This window comes from Tachypleus tridentatus, chromosome 13, assembly GCF_004210375.1.
Source record: "Tachypleus tridentatus isolate NWPU-2018 chromosome 13, ASM421037v1, whole genome shotgun sequence".
Lineage (NCBI taxonomy): Eukaryota > Metazoa > Arthropoda > Merostomata > Xiphosura > Limulidae > Tachypleus > Tachypleus tridentatus.
This window is the reverse complement of record NC_134837.1, coordinates 91,043,682-91,065,609: the sequence shown is the minus strand read 5'-3', so window position 1 is coordinate 91,065,609 and position 21,928 is coordinate 91,043,682. Positions and strand designations below refer to the sequence as shown.

General features: G+C 31.8%; 1 protein-coding gene across 2 annotated transcripts in view; it reads left to right on the top strand.

Annotated features, from left to right (window-relative positions):
* LOC143239772 (uncharacterized) overlaps positions 1 to 21,928 on the top strand; it is a 101,406-nt gene that overhangs the window by 67,368 nt on the left and 12,110 nt on the right. For both annotated transcript variants that reach the window (XM_076481256.1, XM_076481255.1), the window contains 3 exons: positions 17,455 to 17,518; positions 19,091 to 19,176; positions 19,294 to 19,386. In XM_076481256.1, coding sequence (XP_076337371.1) covers positions 17,503 to 17,518; positions 19,091 to 19,176; positions 19,294 to 19,386 — 195 coding nt within the window. In that variant the 5' untranslated portion in view covers positions 17,455 to 17,502. The remainder of the gene's footprint in view (positions 1 to 17,454; positions 17,519 to 19,090; positions 19,177 to 19,293; positions 19,387 to 21,928) is intronic.

The following is a 21,928-nucleotide window of genomic DNA, read 5'->3' as shown; positions in this document are numbered from 1 at the left end:
AATTTAAATCTCGTCATTGTTAAATATGGGATTTTAGTAAGAAATATATGTATAATACCATTTTATCTAATATCTGGTTTCTTGTAAGCCATTGCACTTTTCTCTAGTGCCAAAACTTACTTAAATTCATATTACCTATACATGAGCTCTTTTAAATGCTGTTATTGAATAAACTTATTGCTGGAAACAGTAAAGTCATAGGTTTAGAAAAGAATAATATAACTTTACTTACTGTTAGTCTATTTATTACTGCACAAACGATTCACTTAAACTCATTTGTTTGCCTGACTAATAAAAAAAAGGTTATCCCTTCAAGCTTGTACTAATTATACGTGCGTGAATTGTTATTATAGTTTCACATTATTCACTAACATTTTAAACTTATTTATCAGGTTTCAGTTAAATTTTACTATTTTTAGTATATAAAAATCTTATTTTCTTGAATAAGTTTGATAAAAAAGTAAAACTTATAAATTATTGTAGAAGCATTATCACAGATAATCCTGTTCTATATAATAAATGTTTAATTCCTTTTTATAACATCACCAAAGTTTCTCATAACACTTTTATTTATTCTTTATTCTCTATTTTTGTGAAAAACAGAGTATATGGAATAAAGAAATTCAATAAGAGTAGTTCGTATTTACCGAGTCTTCAAAGTAGTACGAACATTTAAAGTGAGTAAGCTCGAACATTCCTAAGATGGACCAAGGCAAAAATAAATATTTCCACCGTTATAGGAACAACGCCCCTCAGAGTCATACTGCACATTTCACGTTCTTTGAGCTCTTACCCTTGTTTTTATAACGATTTATCATAACGTTGACATTAATAGCATTAAATTATGAATGGTATAGCATGAAAAGCCATGTATGAAAAAAGACATGATCTGAAAAACAGAAGCCTTGTTATGAAACTAGGAATTCATATTCATTTCACATAGTGACATTTAATATTCTGTTTTAAACAGTGTTGTTACTACACGTTAGAAATACCGGTACCAGCAGGGAAATCTACGTACGAAGCAGCAATAATTTATTAATTTATCAACTTTAATATGCATTTGTACTAATTTGGTGCTTTACCATGCCAAAGTAGAGCAAAGCAATTTTCATAATTAATCATGGATAATATATGAGCATGTTAAATAATAAAGGAACGTGCATATATAAGCAAGCTCAAACAAATGAATCTTTAACATATATGAAATCAATGCTCATCTGAATGGAGAAAGAATATAATGTATATATATATATATATTTATAGGTGTCGAAACGTAATGTAACGTATGAAATTCGAATTTATTTCTAAAATAAAACCACAGAATTGTATATCTTAGAGTTCAAAATCCACATATAGTTTTAATTCTCATATACGAGACTTTTGATTAAAAGCCAAATCTATCAGATAGTGTAATCACATTACTGTACAGGTATTACTGGAGGAAAAACTCCTTTTTCTCAGAAACATCCTACAGTTCCTATTTTATAGTTTTAAAGTTAATTTGTTTCTTTTATTGTGCGACAATATATTTTTGTTTAATTTAACTTACGGTATTTTAAATGTTTACTGATGAAAGTTCATGGCATGCACACACAAAGAAATAAGTTAACCTTTTTCAATACGTTTAAGGAATTTTTTTTTTTTTGAGAACGAAGAACATATGAGTGCATGAAACCACTTATTTCAACATCACATCTTGCAGAATGATTACAGATATCTTTTTAAAATATATAACTAATGTATTACACCGAATAAACAAGGTAAAATAATTTCATAGTGATAAATAAAGACTTATTTTAAATTACATATTTCACAACCTTACGAAAATTGAAGTTGTGTTCATTTGGTTCAGAATATCGCCCAAAGCTACACAAATGTTGATCTGTGCATAGCCACACCTAATTTTCAACCAATAGACTAGCCAGTAACATTTACATTCATTTTAAGGATACATTTTTTTTAATGAATATTATGATTTGACAACATTAAGGTACGGAGAAAATGTTTGCAGCTGTAGGACACGAGCCGTGAATCCTCATATTCACAGTCTAACATTTTAGTTACTAGCCATGCATGGTTCCAAATTTAAAAAAAATCAATGTAAAGTAATTCGAATAGGTGGCGTGCGTTTGTGAATTAGAGTGTGTGTGTGTTTTTTTATACCAAAGCCACATCGGGCTATCTACCGTGTCTACAGAGGGAAATCGCACCCCTGAGTTTAGTGTTGTCAATCTGTAACCTTACCGCTGTACCAGCGGGTGACGTGAATCAGATAATGGCTCTCTTTCATCACTCAAACTAAATTATGCTATTTTTTTAAAACCTTGAACATTTTTAAATAAAAAAATCGTTGATTGATTTTATGGAGATCAAAGATTTATGAATATCTTGTACCATACAATTTCGGTTGAGCAAGTTTGCCAAGCACTGTATTGATTTAGTTTGTTTTGTTTTGGATATCGCGCAAAGCTACACGTATGTTATCTGCGCTAACCGTTCCTAATTTTGCAGTCTAAGACTAGAAGGAAAGCAGCCAGTCATCACCACCCACCGTTACTTTTTTTACCAACGAATAGTGAGATTGACCGTCACATTATAACGCCCCCACTGTTGAAAGGGCGAGCATGTTAGGTGTGACGAGAGTTTGAACCTTGATTATAAACTTTCTTTCTGTCAGATTTTTAAACACAAAAGGACGTTGACTGTGGATAAGAGCTTATAATTTTATTAGAAATTTTTAAAGATACCAAAGCATTTGTTAACCCTTATTTAGTTTAAAGCAAACAAATTTTACGCGCAAAAAGTTTTGTTAGATGCTACATTTCTTTAAAACTACTTTTGTAAATGATACTCTTCTCTTAAAAAATGTATTTCAAATTCAATATTTTTGACTCGTGACGTTCCTTTATTGCATCTGACCAAAGTAAATTTCAAAGCTAGATGTAGTTGAGTGGAGTGCTGTGACTATACATACAGGCTGACATAATGGAGTTTTGGTTCTTTCGCTCTGAAGCAACAAAGATATAACTGTTTTATTTCCACGAATAGCTTAGTAATAAGTAAATTAAGGAACATCACGAAGTGACTTCTTTTTCAATATCAAATTTTATAACCAGGGGTATACGTAACACTAACTAGAGTGAGTTATAAATATATTCGAAGAAATTATGGTTCACTGACTTTTAAAACTAAACTTTAAAACACTCTAATTGCCAAACGTAATTTGCATAAAATCGTTTATAATATTTGTTTTTTACAGCATAGTAACATTAGACTATCTGCGGAAAATCGAATCCCGAATTTTAGGATTTTAAGTCCGTAGATTTAAAGCTGTCCAATCGAAGTGGTTTTAATATTATGTAAATAGAGATATTTAAAGAAACACGCATATCTATTGTGTACTTTTGTTACTTCTATTCAACATTTAAAAATATATATGTATTTTTAACGTTTAAAATTTGATCTTACTAAGGTTGTTTGCTTATTTGAAATATTTTTTTTAGTGATATGTTTCACTGTATCTTTCAGTCATTGCCTAATTTTGTTTAAGACTGAGGTAAACAGAATTTTAACGTTAGCTAACACAGAATGAAGCTTAAATAATATGTTGTGTAATGCTGTTAGATGAATAGACGAAACATTCAAAACTGTATATTAAATACTAAAAGTATCGTTTCTTTGCACAAAGCTAAGCAATTGACAATATGCGTTTTAATCATCCTGTGAAACTGAATTGGTGATTGTAATATTTTAACTGCTTACTCACCAAGGGACGAGAATAAGAGAGATGCGATAATAAATTGAATAAAAGTCATACGTATAAAAATGTACTTGTAATGATAAGAATAAACAAGGATTATTTTGTGTGTGCCAAAAAAATAAGATAAGTAAATTATAAGATGTGGTTCAGTTAATTATGAGACACAGAGTTCAGATGTAACTACAGACGATAAAGATGTGTAATAGGAAAATAAACTGCCAGGTGAATTATTAAATGAGCAAGTAATAACATACTGTAATGTTGTGATCACTGAATTAAAGAACGAAACCCGAATAACGATTACAAATAAAAGAGTCTGACATAGATATTGGTTAGCGTGCTGCTGAACTTGCTCTGTAGTAGTAGTGTGGGTGCGTTATAGTAGTAATAGCCAATCTCGTTATTCTGTTCAAAGATGTCCAATAACTACCCGTGTGACAGAGGTTGCTGATAATTCACGACCTTCCCACTTATTGGTAGTTGAAAATTAAAGACAATAATCTATCTGAATCCTAGGTGTCTGTCTCCATAAAGTACCTGTTGGTTGAAAATAATAAATATCTAAAAAAGAAATAAATAAAAACCGATTAATAACTAATTTAAATGATTGAGAAATAGAAACTAATAGTATTGAAAAGTGAATGAATCGATGGTGGAAAGCAGGATATTTGTTTGAAATTCAATAGAGTTAAACAATAACTTACTTATGGGAAAATAGAGGTTAAATTACCCTAATATTTGGAAGTAAAAAAGGGGAGGAACATTACGATATTATATAGCCAGAAGCATAATCCATTAGCTACTTATATCTATAACATTATGTGACTACTTTACTTATCCGGTAAGGCTATTAAATTTGATGTAATATTTTGTTTGTTGTGATTAAAATTAATTGAAGCCTTGAAGCCTATTTGTGCACATTTACAAATGCTGGCGCTTTCTTCGATTAAATAATATACCACACAAACAGTTAAAGGATAATTGGATTCTATAATATTTGTGTTATGAGGCTTCAAAAGCAACTGTTGTGAAACATCTTCAATCACTCTTTCTTCTGCTTCAACACATTTATACAAATGAAACATCTCATGTCATGTCATGTGAAAACGAAGGACTGGTCAGCTGTGCTATGCCCATAAATGAGAAAAATAAGGATGCCCTTTCGTCTTTGCATTACATGACATTTCTTGTCGTTGTTGCAAATAAAGCAAAACTTGCACATTTAAAACTAAAATAGTTGACAAGGTTCTATTAAAGCCTCATGTCCAGGACATCTTTAGAGCCTGAAATACTTTGATAGTACGCAGTGCGTCTTCAGATTTGAGTGTAAGCCATACTTCATCGATTAGATTAAGTCTGGTGAGCGTGTAGATAACTAATTATATATGAACCAGTTTATCAGAGAAAGGGCAGGAGTTATCACCCATTAAAAGGAAGTCAGAGTTAACTATATCAAAACATGATAGCATATAGTTGTAGGATATAATCCAAATAATGTGTCATTAGTGTTGTCGTTACATTAGATGTAACGAACGGCAGGGTAAGTACGTCTACAAATGCCTATTTCTTCCTACGCCTTAATTGTATACGTGGTATTCCGAAATAAAAACTAGATTTTGTCTAACATAGATTTTCTCCAAGTCAATATACACTTCTTACCTGAGTGCAAAATAAAGTACGATTAACTTTCGCTTTAAAAATAATATCAAGTCATATGTCTTCTGTTTATTGGATATGCTCGTGAGTAATTGCAAGGAGGCTGTTTCCTTGTCTTACCATGAATACAATACACATTACTTGGTGGCCTAAATACAAGCCTAGAATTTTCTAATCTGTTTATAGCAGAATGAATACTAGTACAGTGCCTAGTTCCGGTTGCAAATGTCTATTTAGTCTCGGATTATGTGCCGTAAAATCATACTGAACTAAAATCAACAGATAACGGTTGGCAGCTCACTTTGTGAACAAAAACCTGTGCTACAAAGGTTCTCTAGCAGCTTTACCATCAGTTTGGAAAAGAATCTATGTTATGTTAACCTTAAACTTCTAGATATTTCGTATACCAGCTGTCAACACTTGCTGTGATTAGACAGCTGCAATTCTTTAGACGGTTTCCAAACAACTGAAATATCCAGAAGTTTTATGTGAAGTATATCCACAATTCAAGAACAACTTGAAAAGCATTTAACAGACCAACTTGCTATAAAGTGAAAAGTTAATCAAAACTGTATGGGATTTTTACAAACGGAATGGTCTGAATCGCCAATTCGGAAAACGTGACTAATCATTAAATACCTACATTTCATACCAATGTACTGGAAGAATGATGGAGCTGTCTTCAATGGTGTAAGTTAAGGTATTACAAATTTTACTCATTTTTTAATTATTTGATACAGCTTAAACTGAGTTGAAAAAAATAATAAATAACATACTCAAAATACTCTTTCATAACTATTTTTGATAAATATGAGTTTGAAAAGTATGTGTTGTGAAATTATAGAATCATTTTAATACAGAATGCCAAATTCGGACGTGTTCGATTTCAACATTATGAGTAATATGCTTATATTTAACATTTACTTTGCTTTCATATTTTGTAATTGAGAAGTTAAGTAACAGAATCTTAGTATAATATAATATTAAATAAAAAAGCAAATTAATTTTATAATAAGCTACAGGATTATATTTTTATATATTCCTACTTGTAAATATTTTTGGTGACAATTTTTCTCAAAGTTAACATATATATACTAAGGTTCTCAGTGATACATTTCATCTCTTAGAATGCTAGAAATTGGAATTCAATACATCGACATAAAAAACACAAATAGCCCATTGTGCAACTTTACTGTGAAACGAAAGAAAGAAAGCAATCTGTCTTTCCATGAGCTCCTCAGTGGCACAATAATGTCTGCCGACTCCCACAGCTAGAAACCGGATTTCAATATCAGTTGTGGGCAGAACTCATATAGACCATTGTGTAGCTATGTGTTTAATTCAAAACAGTCAAACAACGTTCCAGGATAATTTATTTAAACATTCTCAAACTTAAAAAAATAATTTTATATAAATATATTAATGTGCGTGTGCATGCGCAGAATTGTCTGTAGATTAAAACTTAATACGTAACACTAAATCACTTGTAGATTACACAATAATGCTACTACTTATTGTGTATGTATGTCAATGAATTAATAGTAAATTTAAGTACGACCTAGGCGTTCTATATCTTTATTTACTCTTTTTATAAGATGTTCAACAAAGAAATCGAATTATATTTTTGTACGAATGAAACGGAAACTTGACAGCACTGCTCTAGAAATATTAATACTTTTATTTTATGGTATTTAAGCACACCATACATTTTCCACCTTCATATTTTAATTAATGTAGAATTCTATATAATTATTTAAATGTTCTGTTTTGTACAGTTTTTGCATAACACATGGTCAAGAAAATCTCAAGAACGATTTCTTTTTATCTGCCTCTAATTCATCTGTCTTTTCTTAGATAAGAACTGGTCTGCCCATGGAAAGTGTGGTTGTAATATAAAGATGTAGCAAACAGTGTCTGTCAATGGTATTTCAGGCGACATATCGACGCCAAAGCCTCCCTTATGTTTGTATGAGAATTACCAGTCAAGTAAAACTTTGTCTGCTCTGGGTAAATCATAAGTTACCTGTTAAGTAAGGGAAGTTCGATGTAAACAGTTTGGTATATACAGTATACTGGGAAGGTATGGTATCGCATTGTAAAGAAAATTTACTGTAATTTATGTTATTAAACAAATATTGTATGCGTTATCTTATATTATTCAATCTCTATTTAATTCTCACAAACTCAGTTTCACACAAATACAGTAATACTTTCTGATAGATATTTCTCGAAGCTTTTGTTATTCAATGAACTTATCTCCTCGTTTCTATGAAAATCAGTTTATCAAAATATTACTTATTATATGACGGTTGCACACTGTATTTAAACATTTTAGTGCCTTTGTATTGTTTGTTACTTTTAGTTTAATTTAATGTATACTTGCCGAATGACTCCTCCAACTGCTTCAGTGATAAGCATGATGGCTTATAACGCAACAATTATGTGTTAGATCCCTGTATTAGACACGTAGTAAGTGATCCTCTCCATAGCTTTGAGCTCAATAACAAACACAAGTTTAAAAATATTGTTGTTGCTTAAATGTATCAATAAGCACGCTAAAATAGTTACAATATTAATTATTTAGGTACATAAAGATGAAGTAGTCTGTATAAGAGTCCTGCATAGACTTAAAAGCTTGAATTTTTACATTTTTAGCATTATTCACGAATTTGATTGCTTCACGCATAGCATGTATGATAAAGTTTCGGCTAATGCACGTTCTGCTATGACTTAACTGGCTTGATGGTCTCTGATACTGAGTGAAACACAATTTTGACAAAGTGCTTTAATATTCAAGTAATTGAAATACTGTTAATATTTACCTTCTTATTTAATTCTTGATTTTACCAGTTTGAGTTGGTGATGTATATATACATTTATATACAATTATATTCGATGTCATATTAAAGTTAAATAACTTCGTCTAATCTACAAAGTTAAACTATTTTAATATTGTTGCAAATTAGCTATAATACAAAATAATTTGTGATTGCCAATAAACTGATTAATACAAATGTAAGAAAATATGCTATCAACAATCATAAAAAACGAAAACAATATACTGTACTTGTTTGTTTGTTTTTTGAATGTCGCGCAAAACTACTTGAGGGTTATCTGCGCTAGCCGTCCGTAATTTAGCAGTGTAATAAGATTAGAAAGAAGGCAGCTAGTCATCACCATCCACCGCCAACTCTTGAGCTACTCTTTTACCAACGAATAGTGGGATTGAACGTCACTGAAAGGGCTAAAAGGGCGAGCATATTTGGTGCGTCGGGAATTCGAAATCGCGACCCTTAGATTACGAATCAAACGCTTCAACTCACCTGACCATGGCGGGCCTAGAAAACAATATGCACATTATGAAAAAAAACTACAGATTTCATAATGTTATGATATGCAAACTATCTCATATTACTTGGTTTTATGGCATTCGTATAATAATGGTTTGTAAGCCTTTTTTTGTCTCGATCATCAAATAACAATCTGTTTATGTCTTCTTGTTATGTTTTTAATAACCCTAAAAAACACATTAAAATATTTCGAATTTCTACAAGAATACGGCAAGAAACATTTGGCAATATCAGAAATCCAGATCATAACATAGAATCTAATTAGTAAGTCAGTTCACTTCTGTTAAATATTCCCTGATAGATCAGAGGTAAATTATTGGACTTACAACACAAAAATCAAGGATTAAGGTGGACGGAATGCCTATTCGTTGAAAACAACAGCAACATTTCCTAAAAGGATCATACAAAACCAAAAGATATACAAAACATGTATCAACGTCAAGTTTTACATTTGAAATTATGTCACAAGTACTCAAGTATTAAACGTTTGTTTTTAAATTTCGCTCAAAGTTACACGAGCAGTATAAAACTATAGGAAAAGTAACTAGTCATCACCACCTACCGCCAACTCTTGGGCTACTCTTTTACCAATGAATAGTGCGGTTGATCGTAACATTATAACGCGTCCACTGATGAAAGGGCAAGCATGTTTAATGCAACGGGTATTTGAATCCGCGAGACCTTCGGATTACAAGTCAAGTGCCTTAACCAACTGGCCACGCTGGATCAAGTATGAAACAAAAACATAAATAATTGCAGATAAAGTTCCAGACTGTTGATTTTGCAAATCATGAAAAGAACATAAACCCTTACCTGCATTTATTTGATTTTGGTATTTGGATTGTCGAGTTTATATTGTTCAAAATTGATAATTATTTTGACCACTAATGACCAAAAACCAGCCATGAAATACCAAAACATTAAAGAAATATTGAATTAAAAATGAATGGTAAACACTTCCTTTATTATTACTGATTAATATATTCAGCCGGTTCAATATGTTTTATTGACTCTAGTTTATTTCACTGTCGAAATTTGTACATTTAAAATGAATAACACAAACACAGTTTGGAGAAGTTTCTTTGAAAACTCTCCATTGACATTTTATTGTATTACTTTAATGATTAAAACAGTCATGAATTTTACTGTTCTACAACTAATTTAAAATCAATCTTTAATATGATTATTATAAGGCGTATGTGTGTTATCTTATAGCAAAGCCACGTCTAGCGGGGGGCTTATATAAGACATTTTGTTTAATTCTCGTGCAATTGTTATGGCATTCTTATTAACTGAATGTCGACTGGACATAACTTTATTTTATAACTATAGGATTATAGAACGCTTAACCATCTTGAGAGCACTAAATTAGTGTTCGGTGACAAAGCATTATTAATTCTGTCTCTTATTGTATGCAGAATTCGTCCTACGTGCATCTCGAAACATTAAATGGACGTAATATTTTGAAAGAGTGGTTATTAAACAGAGGCTTGGGTTTGTCATACAACAAGTTTTTCTTCCATAAAAATAATAGTTTGATTGGTTTTTTGGAATTTCGCACAAAGCTACTCGAGAACTATCTGTGCTAGCCGTCCCTAATTTAGCAGTGTAAGACTAGAGGGAAAGTAGCTAGTCATCACCACCCACCGCCAACTCTTGGGCTACTCTTTTACCAACGAATAGTGGGATTGACCGTCACAATATAATGCCCCCACTGCTGGGAGGGCGAGCATGTTTGGCGCATCTCGGGCGCGAACCCGCGACCCTCAGATTACGAAGCGTACGCCTTAACGTGCTAGGCCATGCCAGGCCCAATAATAGTTTGAGAAAAGACTGTTTACAAGGTAGATATAAATCTCCTATGAAACATAAATGGTTTCTTTGTTGAATTTCGAGCTAAGCTACACGAAGGCTATTTGCCTTAACCTAATTTGGCAGAATGAGACAGTCATTGAGACTGAGTGATTCAGAATGAGCAACTAGTCATAACGACCCACTACCAACTCTGGACAACTCTTTTACCAACGAATAGTGGGATTGACAGTAATATTATAACGCCCTCAAAGCTCAAAGGGCGAACATGTTTGGTGTGACGAGGATTCGAAGCCGCGACCCTCGGATTATGAGTCGAGCGCTTAACCACCTGGTCATGCCGGACCTTCTTGGAGGGATAGCGGTAAGTCTTCAGATTCATAATACTGAAATCAGAGGTTCGATTCCTCTCGGTAGATACAACAGAAAGTCAGATACGGCTTTGCTATAAGAAAACACATACACTAAGATGTCATGTGGCGATTTAGCAGCAACGTACTACCCACTATCCAACTGCTACTCTTATAAAGTACCCGCATTCTAAAGTGTTTGGAGTACTCTGTGATATCGTGCAGATTCGAACATGGTTCGATACCTCTGAATCCAAAATTATCACTGGAAACAGACCTACACTTCTGGATATTTCTGTTTTTTGTTTTTTGGATGTCAGATGCACCAAACTGATCAGACGATACTTTGCATTTTGTTTTGTTAAAAAATTAGTTGAATGGCGAAATAAGATCGTAGTAGATAACGACATTCTTGTGATTTCTAGATACAATGTCATGCCTTCCGGTTATGTTTCAAAGATGTCCATTTAGCATTTAAAATGTTTTTATGATTGACTACATTGTGCTGTTTTGTTAACGCTGTTTCAGTCTAAAATGTCGATTCACGGGTTTGAACGTATTTTAATGTATTGTCTGCTAACTTTTTCAAAGTGGCAACATTTCCTGTTAGCCATCTGTTTCCGAAATTCCTTTATTTTTATTTCACAAAAGTTGAAATAAATACTTATTTAAACTAAACTCACTAGCACTGATACAAAGGGTTATACTTTGTACTTATAATTTTATACTTTGTTTAACCCCTTGATGATAGAATACATTAAACTTTATAAATATCGTATCAACAATGTACAAACTTCTACAACTATAAATTTTAGTCTTTGGAAAATGAAACGTTAATAGTTAATTAAGATGAACTCGTCTTTCCCCATGTATTCCGCTTATCTAAAAGCAGGCGTGCATTCTGTATTTTCTTAGCAAAATCTGTCACTTATTCACATTTGAGAGAAATAATGTGTGATCGCTTAAGCACTGCTGAAGTAGTGGAGTGTACATCTGAATCAGTAGTTTTCTAACATTATTAACTAAGTTTTGGATTACTGTAAGTAAAATAATCATGATGTGCTAAAAACACGTAGGTTCAAGAAGTCTTGATAAAACTGAAATACAAAACCTTGTAACCCAAGCGCTTTCAAAAGGTGGACCTTTCGCAAAAAAATAATAATTTCTACCAAATGAATAGTCGCTAACAAGTAACAATTGTTTGGTAGCGTAATATAAGCACAAGAATTATTGGCATTGTATTTTCTGTGTTTGATTTTTAACTTCGCGTACAGCTATCTGCGCAAACCGTCCATAATTTAGCAGGGTAAGACTAGAGAAAAGGCAGATAGTCTTCACCACCCACCGCCTACTTTTAGGATACTCTTTTACCAACGAATAATATGCCCGACATGGCCAGGTGGGTTAAGGCGTTCGACTCGTAATCTGAGGGTCGCGGGTTCGAATCCCGGTCGCACTAAACATGCTTGCCCTATCAGCTGTGAGGACGTTATAATGTGACGGTCAATCCCACTATTCGTTGGTAAAAGAGTAGCCCAAGAGTTGGCGGTGGGTGGTGATGACTAGCTGCCTTCCCTCTAGTCTTACACTGCTAAATTAGGGACGGCTAGCACAGATAACCCTCGTGTAGCTTTGCGTGAAATTAAAAAACTATCAAACGAATAATGTGATTAACCCTAACACTATAATGCTTTCAGGGCTGAATAGGCGAGTATGTTTGGAGGGACGGTGATTTGAACCTGTGACCCTCAGATTGGGAGGCAAGTGCCCTAACCATCTGACCATATATGCCTTTCTATTTTCTGTAAATAGTCATTTTCATAGTTGTTATCACAGTGCAAAACTACACAATGAGCTGCCTGTAATGTGTTCACATCGAGAAATCTATCCCACCATTTTAGCATTGTAAGTCGGCAAACCTACTGTTGACCCACCATGGGACTTCTATGTACAGCACCATGACAGTTAAATTTCAGTAGTCAATACATTTTGAATAATAGCCTGATTTTTCATTATACGTTCAGGAGGAAGCTTAGCCTTATATTATTTAGTTTTCCAACTTTCTTACCTGAATATTGCCACTCATTGTCAAAGCGGAATATCTGATGACTCGTACCACTATAAACAGGGTTTCGATACCTGTGGTGAGCAGAGCACAGATAGCCTTTGTGTAGCTTTGTGCTTAATATCCAAACACTCATTTACAAATTAATATATCAGCAAAACGTATGATCGGTTTATTAATATGTTTTATTTCATACTTTAGAAAATATTTAGAAATCGCTTTAAAACTAACGTTGGATATATTTCTTTTCATTTGAAATGTTTTTTTATCGATGTCAACATTAATTATTTCAATCCTAGTGTTTTAAAATTGGGTTTCTAAAATCTCTCCCGCATTCTAAATCAAAGATCGCATATTACTTTGTGATGTTCATTAGAAAATTATGGATGTATTTTCATTAATCTCACTCACTGTTTTGCGCTATCTTTAGGAATTTGCAGTAGCTCCTAATTTAAACATTGTAATTCACATTGTTTTATTGGGCCACTTTTGGTACATGTAAGCTAAAGATAATTGTTTTCTCACCAAAATGCCTAAGTATATTTTTATTTAAAATAATTAATATATTTAAAAGTTTATCATATTTTAATTTGACGAGTATAAATGAAAAAACAATATATTATTATTTTTTTACGGCAGTGTGAAGTAACATTTAACTGTTTTAAACTATTACAATCACTTACTTACCATGTATTCAAAGCAAAGCTTTATCGTTAACAAATGCAACTTGAGTGCATGGAAAAAAGGATATGAACCACGTGTATTCTATATTTTTACACAATGATATTATTTATTCAAAAGATTCATACTACGATGTATATCACAAATAAACATTCTTCTCACTGCTTACTTTGTTGTTGTTTTGAATTAAGCACAAAGCTACACAATTGGCTATCTGTGCTCTGCCCACCACGGGTATCGAAACCCGGTTTTTAGCGTTGGAAGACCACAGAAATACCACTGAGCCACTGGGGGGCCTGCTTTCTTTGTTAATTTTGGATGTAATTTTAACTGTTACTCTTACTAAAGCTATGATCACGCTGTTAATAAAGCTATCTGTATGATTTAACTTCCATATCCATTTCTTCCAGAAAACATTAGACCAAGTATGGCCACGTAGTTAAGGCGATTGACTCATAATGTGAGGGTCGCGAGTTCAAATTCTCGTCACACTAACTATGCTCATAATTTCAGTCGTGGGGGCGTAAAAATGTGACGGTTAATTCCACTATTAGTTGGTAAAAATAGTAGGCCTAGAGTTTACGGTAGTTCGTAATAAGTAGCTGCCTTCTTTCTAGTCTTACACTGCTAAATTAGTGACGGATAGTGCAGATAGCAACTGTATCAGAATATGAGTGAAAAAAATTTGTAAATATTAAAAAGTGCGAAACAACATATAGACCAGCGATTGAGGATCTTATTTTATTCGTTTAAAACTTGTGGTTATTTGTTGGAGGATAAATATGCAAAATTTGTATGATCTTATTTCAACATGCAAGCTCATCTGTTACAGAACAGCTTTTTCTTCAATCAGTAGTTCTCAGTTTATATTGCTAAAATTGTACAATCGTAAAAATAGAACATAGAAAAGATTAATGGGTATTTATCGTAAAAAAATGTTGCCTGTTATTATAATAAATAATAAAAAGTAATATCTGGCCAGCTGACATTATCAGTTTGTAATTTAATTATCCCTGTTCAGCTCAACTAATTCAGCAGAGCTTACACTTACTCAGCTGTTCTTTGTAAATGCAAAATGAATAGTGTGTCATTTCTAGTTTTTATGTACATCCTTGTAAGTTTTCTGGATAAAACTAATCTTCATGCATTATCACTTTGCGCCAAACATTCCAATATGAAACAGGTTAGCAAATAATTTTAAACAAAACTCATTCCAAGGACAGTTGATAACCACTTCAATGTAGATCAGCTCTAATTCGCCCAAAAAAGTCCCATCAGTAATAAAGAATCTCATTGAACGGGAATTAATGTTTTGGGGTTGTTGTTGTTGTTGTTTTTCATCGTATGAGTATAATAAACAAGGTTTACTCCTGACAATTTTTTTCACTCATGAAATCATACAAAAATTCCACTTCTATACGGGCTGTTTAGTGCTGCTACAGAATCCAACTACACTTGTTATGTGGTCATATTTTGTGTTTTATCACTTCTGAGAGTTGTACACTGCAATATGTAGCACTGATCAATGAAGTAAACACGCTACCTAAGCATATAAAAACCTAAAAAGTTGTCACATATCTTTTGGAATGAAAAGCATAAAAAAGACGTTAAAATATGCTAAAGACATTCTCCATCTAATAAAACTGTATACAATTTCGTTATCTGCATTGTTTACTTGTAGAAGGATGTATATTTAATATTAAAAGTTTGTCTCCAAAGCTCTCTTTCAAAATGCTTTAACATATCCTGATGGAAAAGGCTTAAACTCAGAATTTTAAGAGAACTCACCAATATTCTCGTCTCTTTTCTTTGTATTTTTCATTAATAATAAATGGACTTTATTATTATTACCCCTTAATTTGCTTCCCAGTAAATATTTTAAGACAGTTTATATTTCTTATCATCACTTTAGTTGGGGTGTTTGTGGAAAATACAATAACTGGGTATAACAGTTTATTTTATGTTTCATTCTTTTAATTTACAGCAAAGGTTTGTGATGATATAATAATTATATTTTATGAATAAGCAGATACAGTGTTACAAAAAAGCAACAGTCTAAGCAAAAACCACACAATTTTGTTCATTTAGCAAAAATTGTGGTCGAACTCTTTTTGTTTAAGAGTATGTTTGGTGAGGTTAATTGTATTACAGCAACAAAAAATCACAACAAAACGTAACTTAGGAGTTTTTTAACGCAATCACTTGTGATAATGAATAGAGAATTAATTGAACCGTGTAATATATGTGTAGTGTAAATTGGATAGATTCTAATAATTGTTTTATTATTTTACAATAATATATTCAAAACTCTATTTAAAGTGTTTCTCCTACGCATGGAAACTTTAGAAATATTACTTATTCAGCATTGTATGTCATAAGTTAACTAGAGATATTGAAGATTTCGTTATATTGTAGGATGGGATGCTAGTCGACACAACAAATGTTATTTTATATATTTTAGCGTTTATCTAATAAAATAACTTTTAACTATGTTTATGATTGACTGTTTTACTACTCTGTTCTAACTTAACTTGACTGACATGTTCTGGTATTTCAAAAACATTATTTAAGATCAAAGTAAAAAGAAAATACGAGGACCATATTTCGATTTACTGCCAAATCATAAAGGTTTAAATATGAATGAAAAACCGTGTTTTAACTGTCTAAATGATAACAGGTGTCTTGTAGCACCCACATTTTTTATTCTGACTCTCACGTTTTATGTAAATGAGACAATATTATAGCTTAGTTTGTTGTAGTCGAATTTTTTACATGCTATCGCTTTAGGATACTTTTATATTGAAATAGATAGAATAAACCAGACTGCTATGAACATAAGCAAACGATAAAATGTAACATAACAAGCAGCATTTTATTCAAAGCGTCCTGCTGGAATTCAGCTTTAAACGGTTTCTCAGAGAAAATAAACTTACTTGTTAAATAATATTTTTTATTTCGATTTTCATCTCTAGTTCATATACATTTGAAAAACAAAGTAGTACAAAAACTCTTCGATGTTACCGAGACTGGTACTGCACACACATAACACAACACCAGAATAGATAGAAAACATATATTAGTAATGTTTTACTTTTCTAAGGAGCTTCGTATTTAAAGTTCACAAAATACTATACAAAAAGTTCAGTCTAATGAGATGTAAAATAATTTTTCATTCATCCATGTAGAAATAATATTTATCTACGGCTAATTTAGTTACGTTTATATACTCCTCTCTAGTAACATAACCACTTTTCGATACCAGTGGTGGATAGAGCACAAATAGCACATTCTGCAGCTTGGTACGTAAACTACAAACAAACTGTTAAATTATAAATTGCAGCAGTCTGTTTTTTTTTCATTTTAAGCACAAACTTATAGAATACCTCAACATAAAAAATACACATTTTGTGCAATCACGTGTATCTCAGACTTTCAACTCATAGGATTTTAGAACAAAAGTGTAACATGGTATCCTATATTTAATGCATTAGAATACAAAATATTAACTTCTTGTATCCTGTAATAACCTTTACCCAGAAATTTTGCAAAGTACGTATTTCAAAGATCAAATACGTTGTACTGGAACTTTGTCATTACATTTTAATTTGTGTAGTAATATAAAGATATTGTGGGCATATTGCGTTTATGTTACTGGTAAATATTATTTATTTTGAAAAATACTCTAAGATTTTCCCATAAAAGTTTATCTTTCACTTTAGAAATATCAATTTTTTGTGGCTTATATTACATTAGTTTTTGTCATTTCTGTTTTTTTAGGCAGTGTACCTGTTCATTTTCACAGCATGTTTATTTCAAGTTCATGCCATGTATCATACAACAGGTACGTAATATCTTATGTTAAGCTATCGTAATAAAGAATATATCCCTATTTTATTATAACTAGTAAAAAATTATGAAATTAAGCATGACGTAAGGATGACAACGCCGAAGAATATAAAACAAGACAGGTGGAACACAAAAACAATATAAAAATCTTTACATAAGTGGCCAGTAAGTATTGAGTCAATTTTACAAGTTTATGGCTATTAGCTACTGTAAGACTATATAGAACTATTCAGTTTAAATGCTTTTATTTAAACGTAAACTCATGCAATTGACAGGAGTTCAACATTTAGTTGTAGATAAAAGCTGTTATTGGAATGAGTTGGTTACTTATGTAATGATTTTTACATGGCTTTTATATATTGTGCACTACCTTATTTCTCTATGTTTTGGCATTGTCATCCACACATCATGATTACGTTTTGCAAATTTGTTCTTTTATTGTTCGTTCTCCTCTTATTTTTTAAACAATTTCACTGAAGTAGGTTAATAAAGAAACATATGTTTCATTTTTATATTTTAATGGTAATATATGTTGTTAATATGATATCAGTTCTTCAAATTTTTTCATTGAACTTGTGGAATTACCTCATATATTAGTATTAAACTATATAATTAGCTACAATAGATTATTAATCATCACTGATTATAATCTAGACTTCTTATGACTTAATGTTGAGGAGCCTACAGAAAGTAAAAAAAAGTACGAGAAAAGCATAGCTGTATCATCCATATATTCATGTTTGTATCCGTTAGGTATTGCCATCCCTAGATCATTTTACATTAACAAAACGGGTTTTATTAGTTTTTGTAACGTTTTTCTCATTACTGAAAGTTAGTGTATTTTATCAATATGTGTAATAAAATCTGGTAATAGAATTTTCACAAGCTGCGAAATACTCGAAAATGACAATTATGTGCTAAAAATGGTTACAGCTCAGCTTTAACAGTTATATGTAAACATCATATAGTAAGAAACTGAATGAAGCAGCCATTTCTTAGACAATCCCTACATACTAACAACTAACGTGTTTATTGTTACGTTTGATTGTACGAAAATTATTCGCCAGTTTTTCATACGTGTGATACATATTACAAAAAACACACTTGTTTTATCATTCATTTAGCACTAAATTACTATCTATCAACATGCTCATCATTGAAGATAAAATTATTATTTTACTTAGTGTCTATCATGTGTGTGTAAGAATGAGCTACTTTTGAAATGACAATTTAAGAAAGAAATTAAAAATAATAATTATGATAAATTTTGTATAGTACTTATCATTAATTTATTAACTGAATATTTAAGAACGTTTATGTTTTTATTAAGGATAAACACGAAGTGGGTACAAAAACTCTGTCCATATCGGTAAAATGTTCGAACAGAACTAACTGACATTAACAAATTCTGTGCCTATACACTTCGAACAACAGTTAAATATATCTGTGTTTTCTCTTTTGAATTATGTTAACATTGCATTACGAATTTAATTAATTTGTAATTGAAAATATTGGTATGTAAGTATACACTTCATCAATTAACTGATTTATCTTTTATATTTCTCAGTTGTATTCTTAGGGAATTTGTTTATGATGGTCTTGGCAGCCATGAGCGTGATATCTTCAGTCATTCTTCTGATTGGTGTTTATGCGGTAAGTTTAATTATATTAAGACTTTGGTGATTAATTTTACTGTTTATGAATAAACAATTAAATCTAAATTCTGGTTACTTTATATGCTAATAATTCTCTTTAAACTTACTCTGACAGGAGCGTCGTATTTTTCTGCTCCCGTGGATAGTGGTCATCTCAATCACCACTTTACTACATCTGATTCTTGCCTTGTATTTCATAACAGAATCGGTAGGTTATATCATTAACTGTGGTTTAAAAATCACCATTGCATCATTATTAAACTAACCTGCACTCACGGGACTGATAACGTACTCATACAGAGTTTTTTTTTTTATTTGGTGACTTAGCTGGAATGAATTACGCAATAAAACTATTTTCGTTCACAGAAATAAAACCATGGAAATTTTCTACGTACTTGAAATTCAATCAACATTTCCACTAAAATAAATAACACAGCTTTTGTACTGAAAAAGAACTGTATAATTCAAATTTACTAAGCATTTTCATATTGCTACATGTTATGTTCTGCAGTAAGATAAACATATACTTTGAGCTAGCATCCATGAAAACCTACAGATAAAGAACCCGCTAGATCATTTATACTACGAGTTTATTAATTTTTCATCAAATATACTTGTAAATGCTATGATTTATTGTTACAAATTTGAGAAAACACTGAATTGTTTCTTCAATAAAAAATAGCTACTCAATGGCTAGAAACCATTGTGGTGGGCAGAGCACAGATAGTTCTTTGTGGAGCTTTGTGCTTAATGATAAATAAACCAGTAAAATATATTATTCTAAAATTATAATTATGTTTTCTTATTAACATAGTGATATAAACTGTTATTTGAATCATTCAGTACTTAGTTGGTTTGAAGTTAAACGTAGGATTCCACAATGGGCTCTTTGTTCTCTGCCACATCGGGCTATTTGCTGAGCCAACTGAGAGAAATCAAACCCCTAATTTTAGCGTCGTAAATCCGTAAACTTACTGCTGTACGAGAGGGGCCTATGATAGTAAAGGATGATCAATTTTCTTTTGAATATCAAATCTAAATAAATATTACATAAACATATTTTCTAAAAATTAATTATATTATATTAATAATATATCTATACATTATTTAGATTATTTCTTCTAGTATTTCAAGAAAATAAGTGTTTTGTATATATTTCCTATAAGTGGTCCTTGATATAACTTTCATAAAAAATTATTATATATTTTGTGCTTAAACGTTTGTTTGTTTGTTTTGGAATTTCGCACAAAGCTACTCGAGGGCTATCTGTGCTAGCCGTCCCTAATTTAACAGTGTAAGACTAGAGGGAAGGCAGCTAGTCATCACCACCCACCGCCTACTCTTGGGCTACTCTTGTACCAACGAATCGTGGGATTGATCGTCACATTATACACCCCCACGGCTGGGAGGGCGAGCATGTTTAGCGCGACGCGAGCGTGAACCCGCGACCCTCGGATTACGAGTCGCACGCCTTACGCGCTTGGCCATGCCAGGCCGTGCTTAAACATCTAAGAATGCCCTCACGAGCCAGTGAGAAGCGTTTTTGTTACAAAAAAACAACAAAGAAACCCCACCTAATCAGATTTTATTTATTTGAAATGAAATATTTGGACATTTTTGTCGGCTAAAAGAAGGCTCTTCACCCACTTCTTTGGCGTTGGGACTGTGAAACATGATTTGATGAGAACATGAAGAATAGAACTCTTCAAATGACACAAAACGATATTCAGAAACCGTTTAAAATTACCTTTTGCAGTGGCCCGAGTACAATATTATGCATGTAGCTACTTTCAAAGTATTCCTGTCTACTCATCCTACTGCTGACTATCGTGATGCTTCAACCTTCACTACCGAATATTAGATGAACTTGTTTGTATCTTTATTGAAAGGTATTCATAAAAAAGTGATATCAGAAGGATAAAATATTAATGATATTGAGAATGTGACTTTATTAATATATACTAATATAACACATCAGGTAGACCTTAATATTAGCTTGTTTAGAGACTTGATGATGCTGTATTTCACTTAAAAATTTATCAATTAGCAAACGAAAACTTTTCTCGAAGTTGTTTCAAAAATATAAATATAAATCTACCATCTCTGAAAGTTTTCAGATTAAACTTAATTTTAATAGTAAAAAGAAATGTTAGTGAAAAAACACTCTTTGGGTCTTGAAATACGGGTTAAAATATCTTATCTAAGGTGAAAAACATCAGTAATGATTATTGTTTTGCTATCTATTGGATTAAAGGATACTTAAGTTGTTTTGACACATACAGTCGCTGGTGTTTGTTATGTAATGTATGATATTATCCTTGATGTAATCTATAATTTATTCACAGTTTTCCGAATATTTGAAGACTTTCTTTGAAATATGATAATAAATATACGTTTAGAGAAATAAACATAATACTAAAAATGACACAGAAGTTAAACAGCAGACGTTCACATAACAATAGAGCTCTTTTTATAATCTAATATTAACAAATAATTCAAATGCCTAAAATAAACTATTCCATTGTACAAAAGTAAGTATTGAACATACATATAATAGCTTCTTTTTTGTTATTTTTGATCTTAGTGTCTTCACAGAGACCTCTACAAGTGACGTAAAACAGTTACTTACTTTAAAATTATTTTATTTTTACGATAAAATAAATCACAGACACTGTTGTTATTAATAACAAAGCTACACAAAGTGCTATCTCTGCTTTGGCCACCATAGGTATTGGAATCTGGTTTTAGAA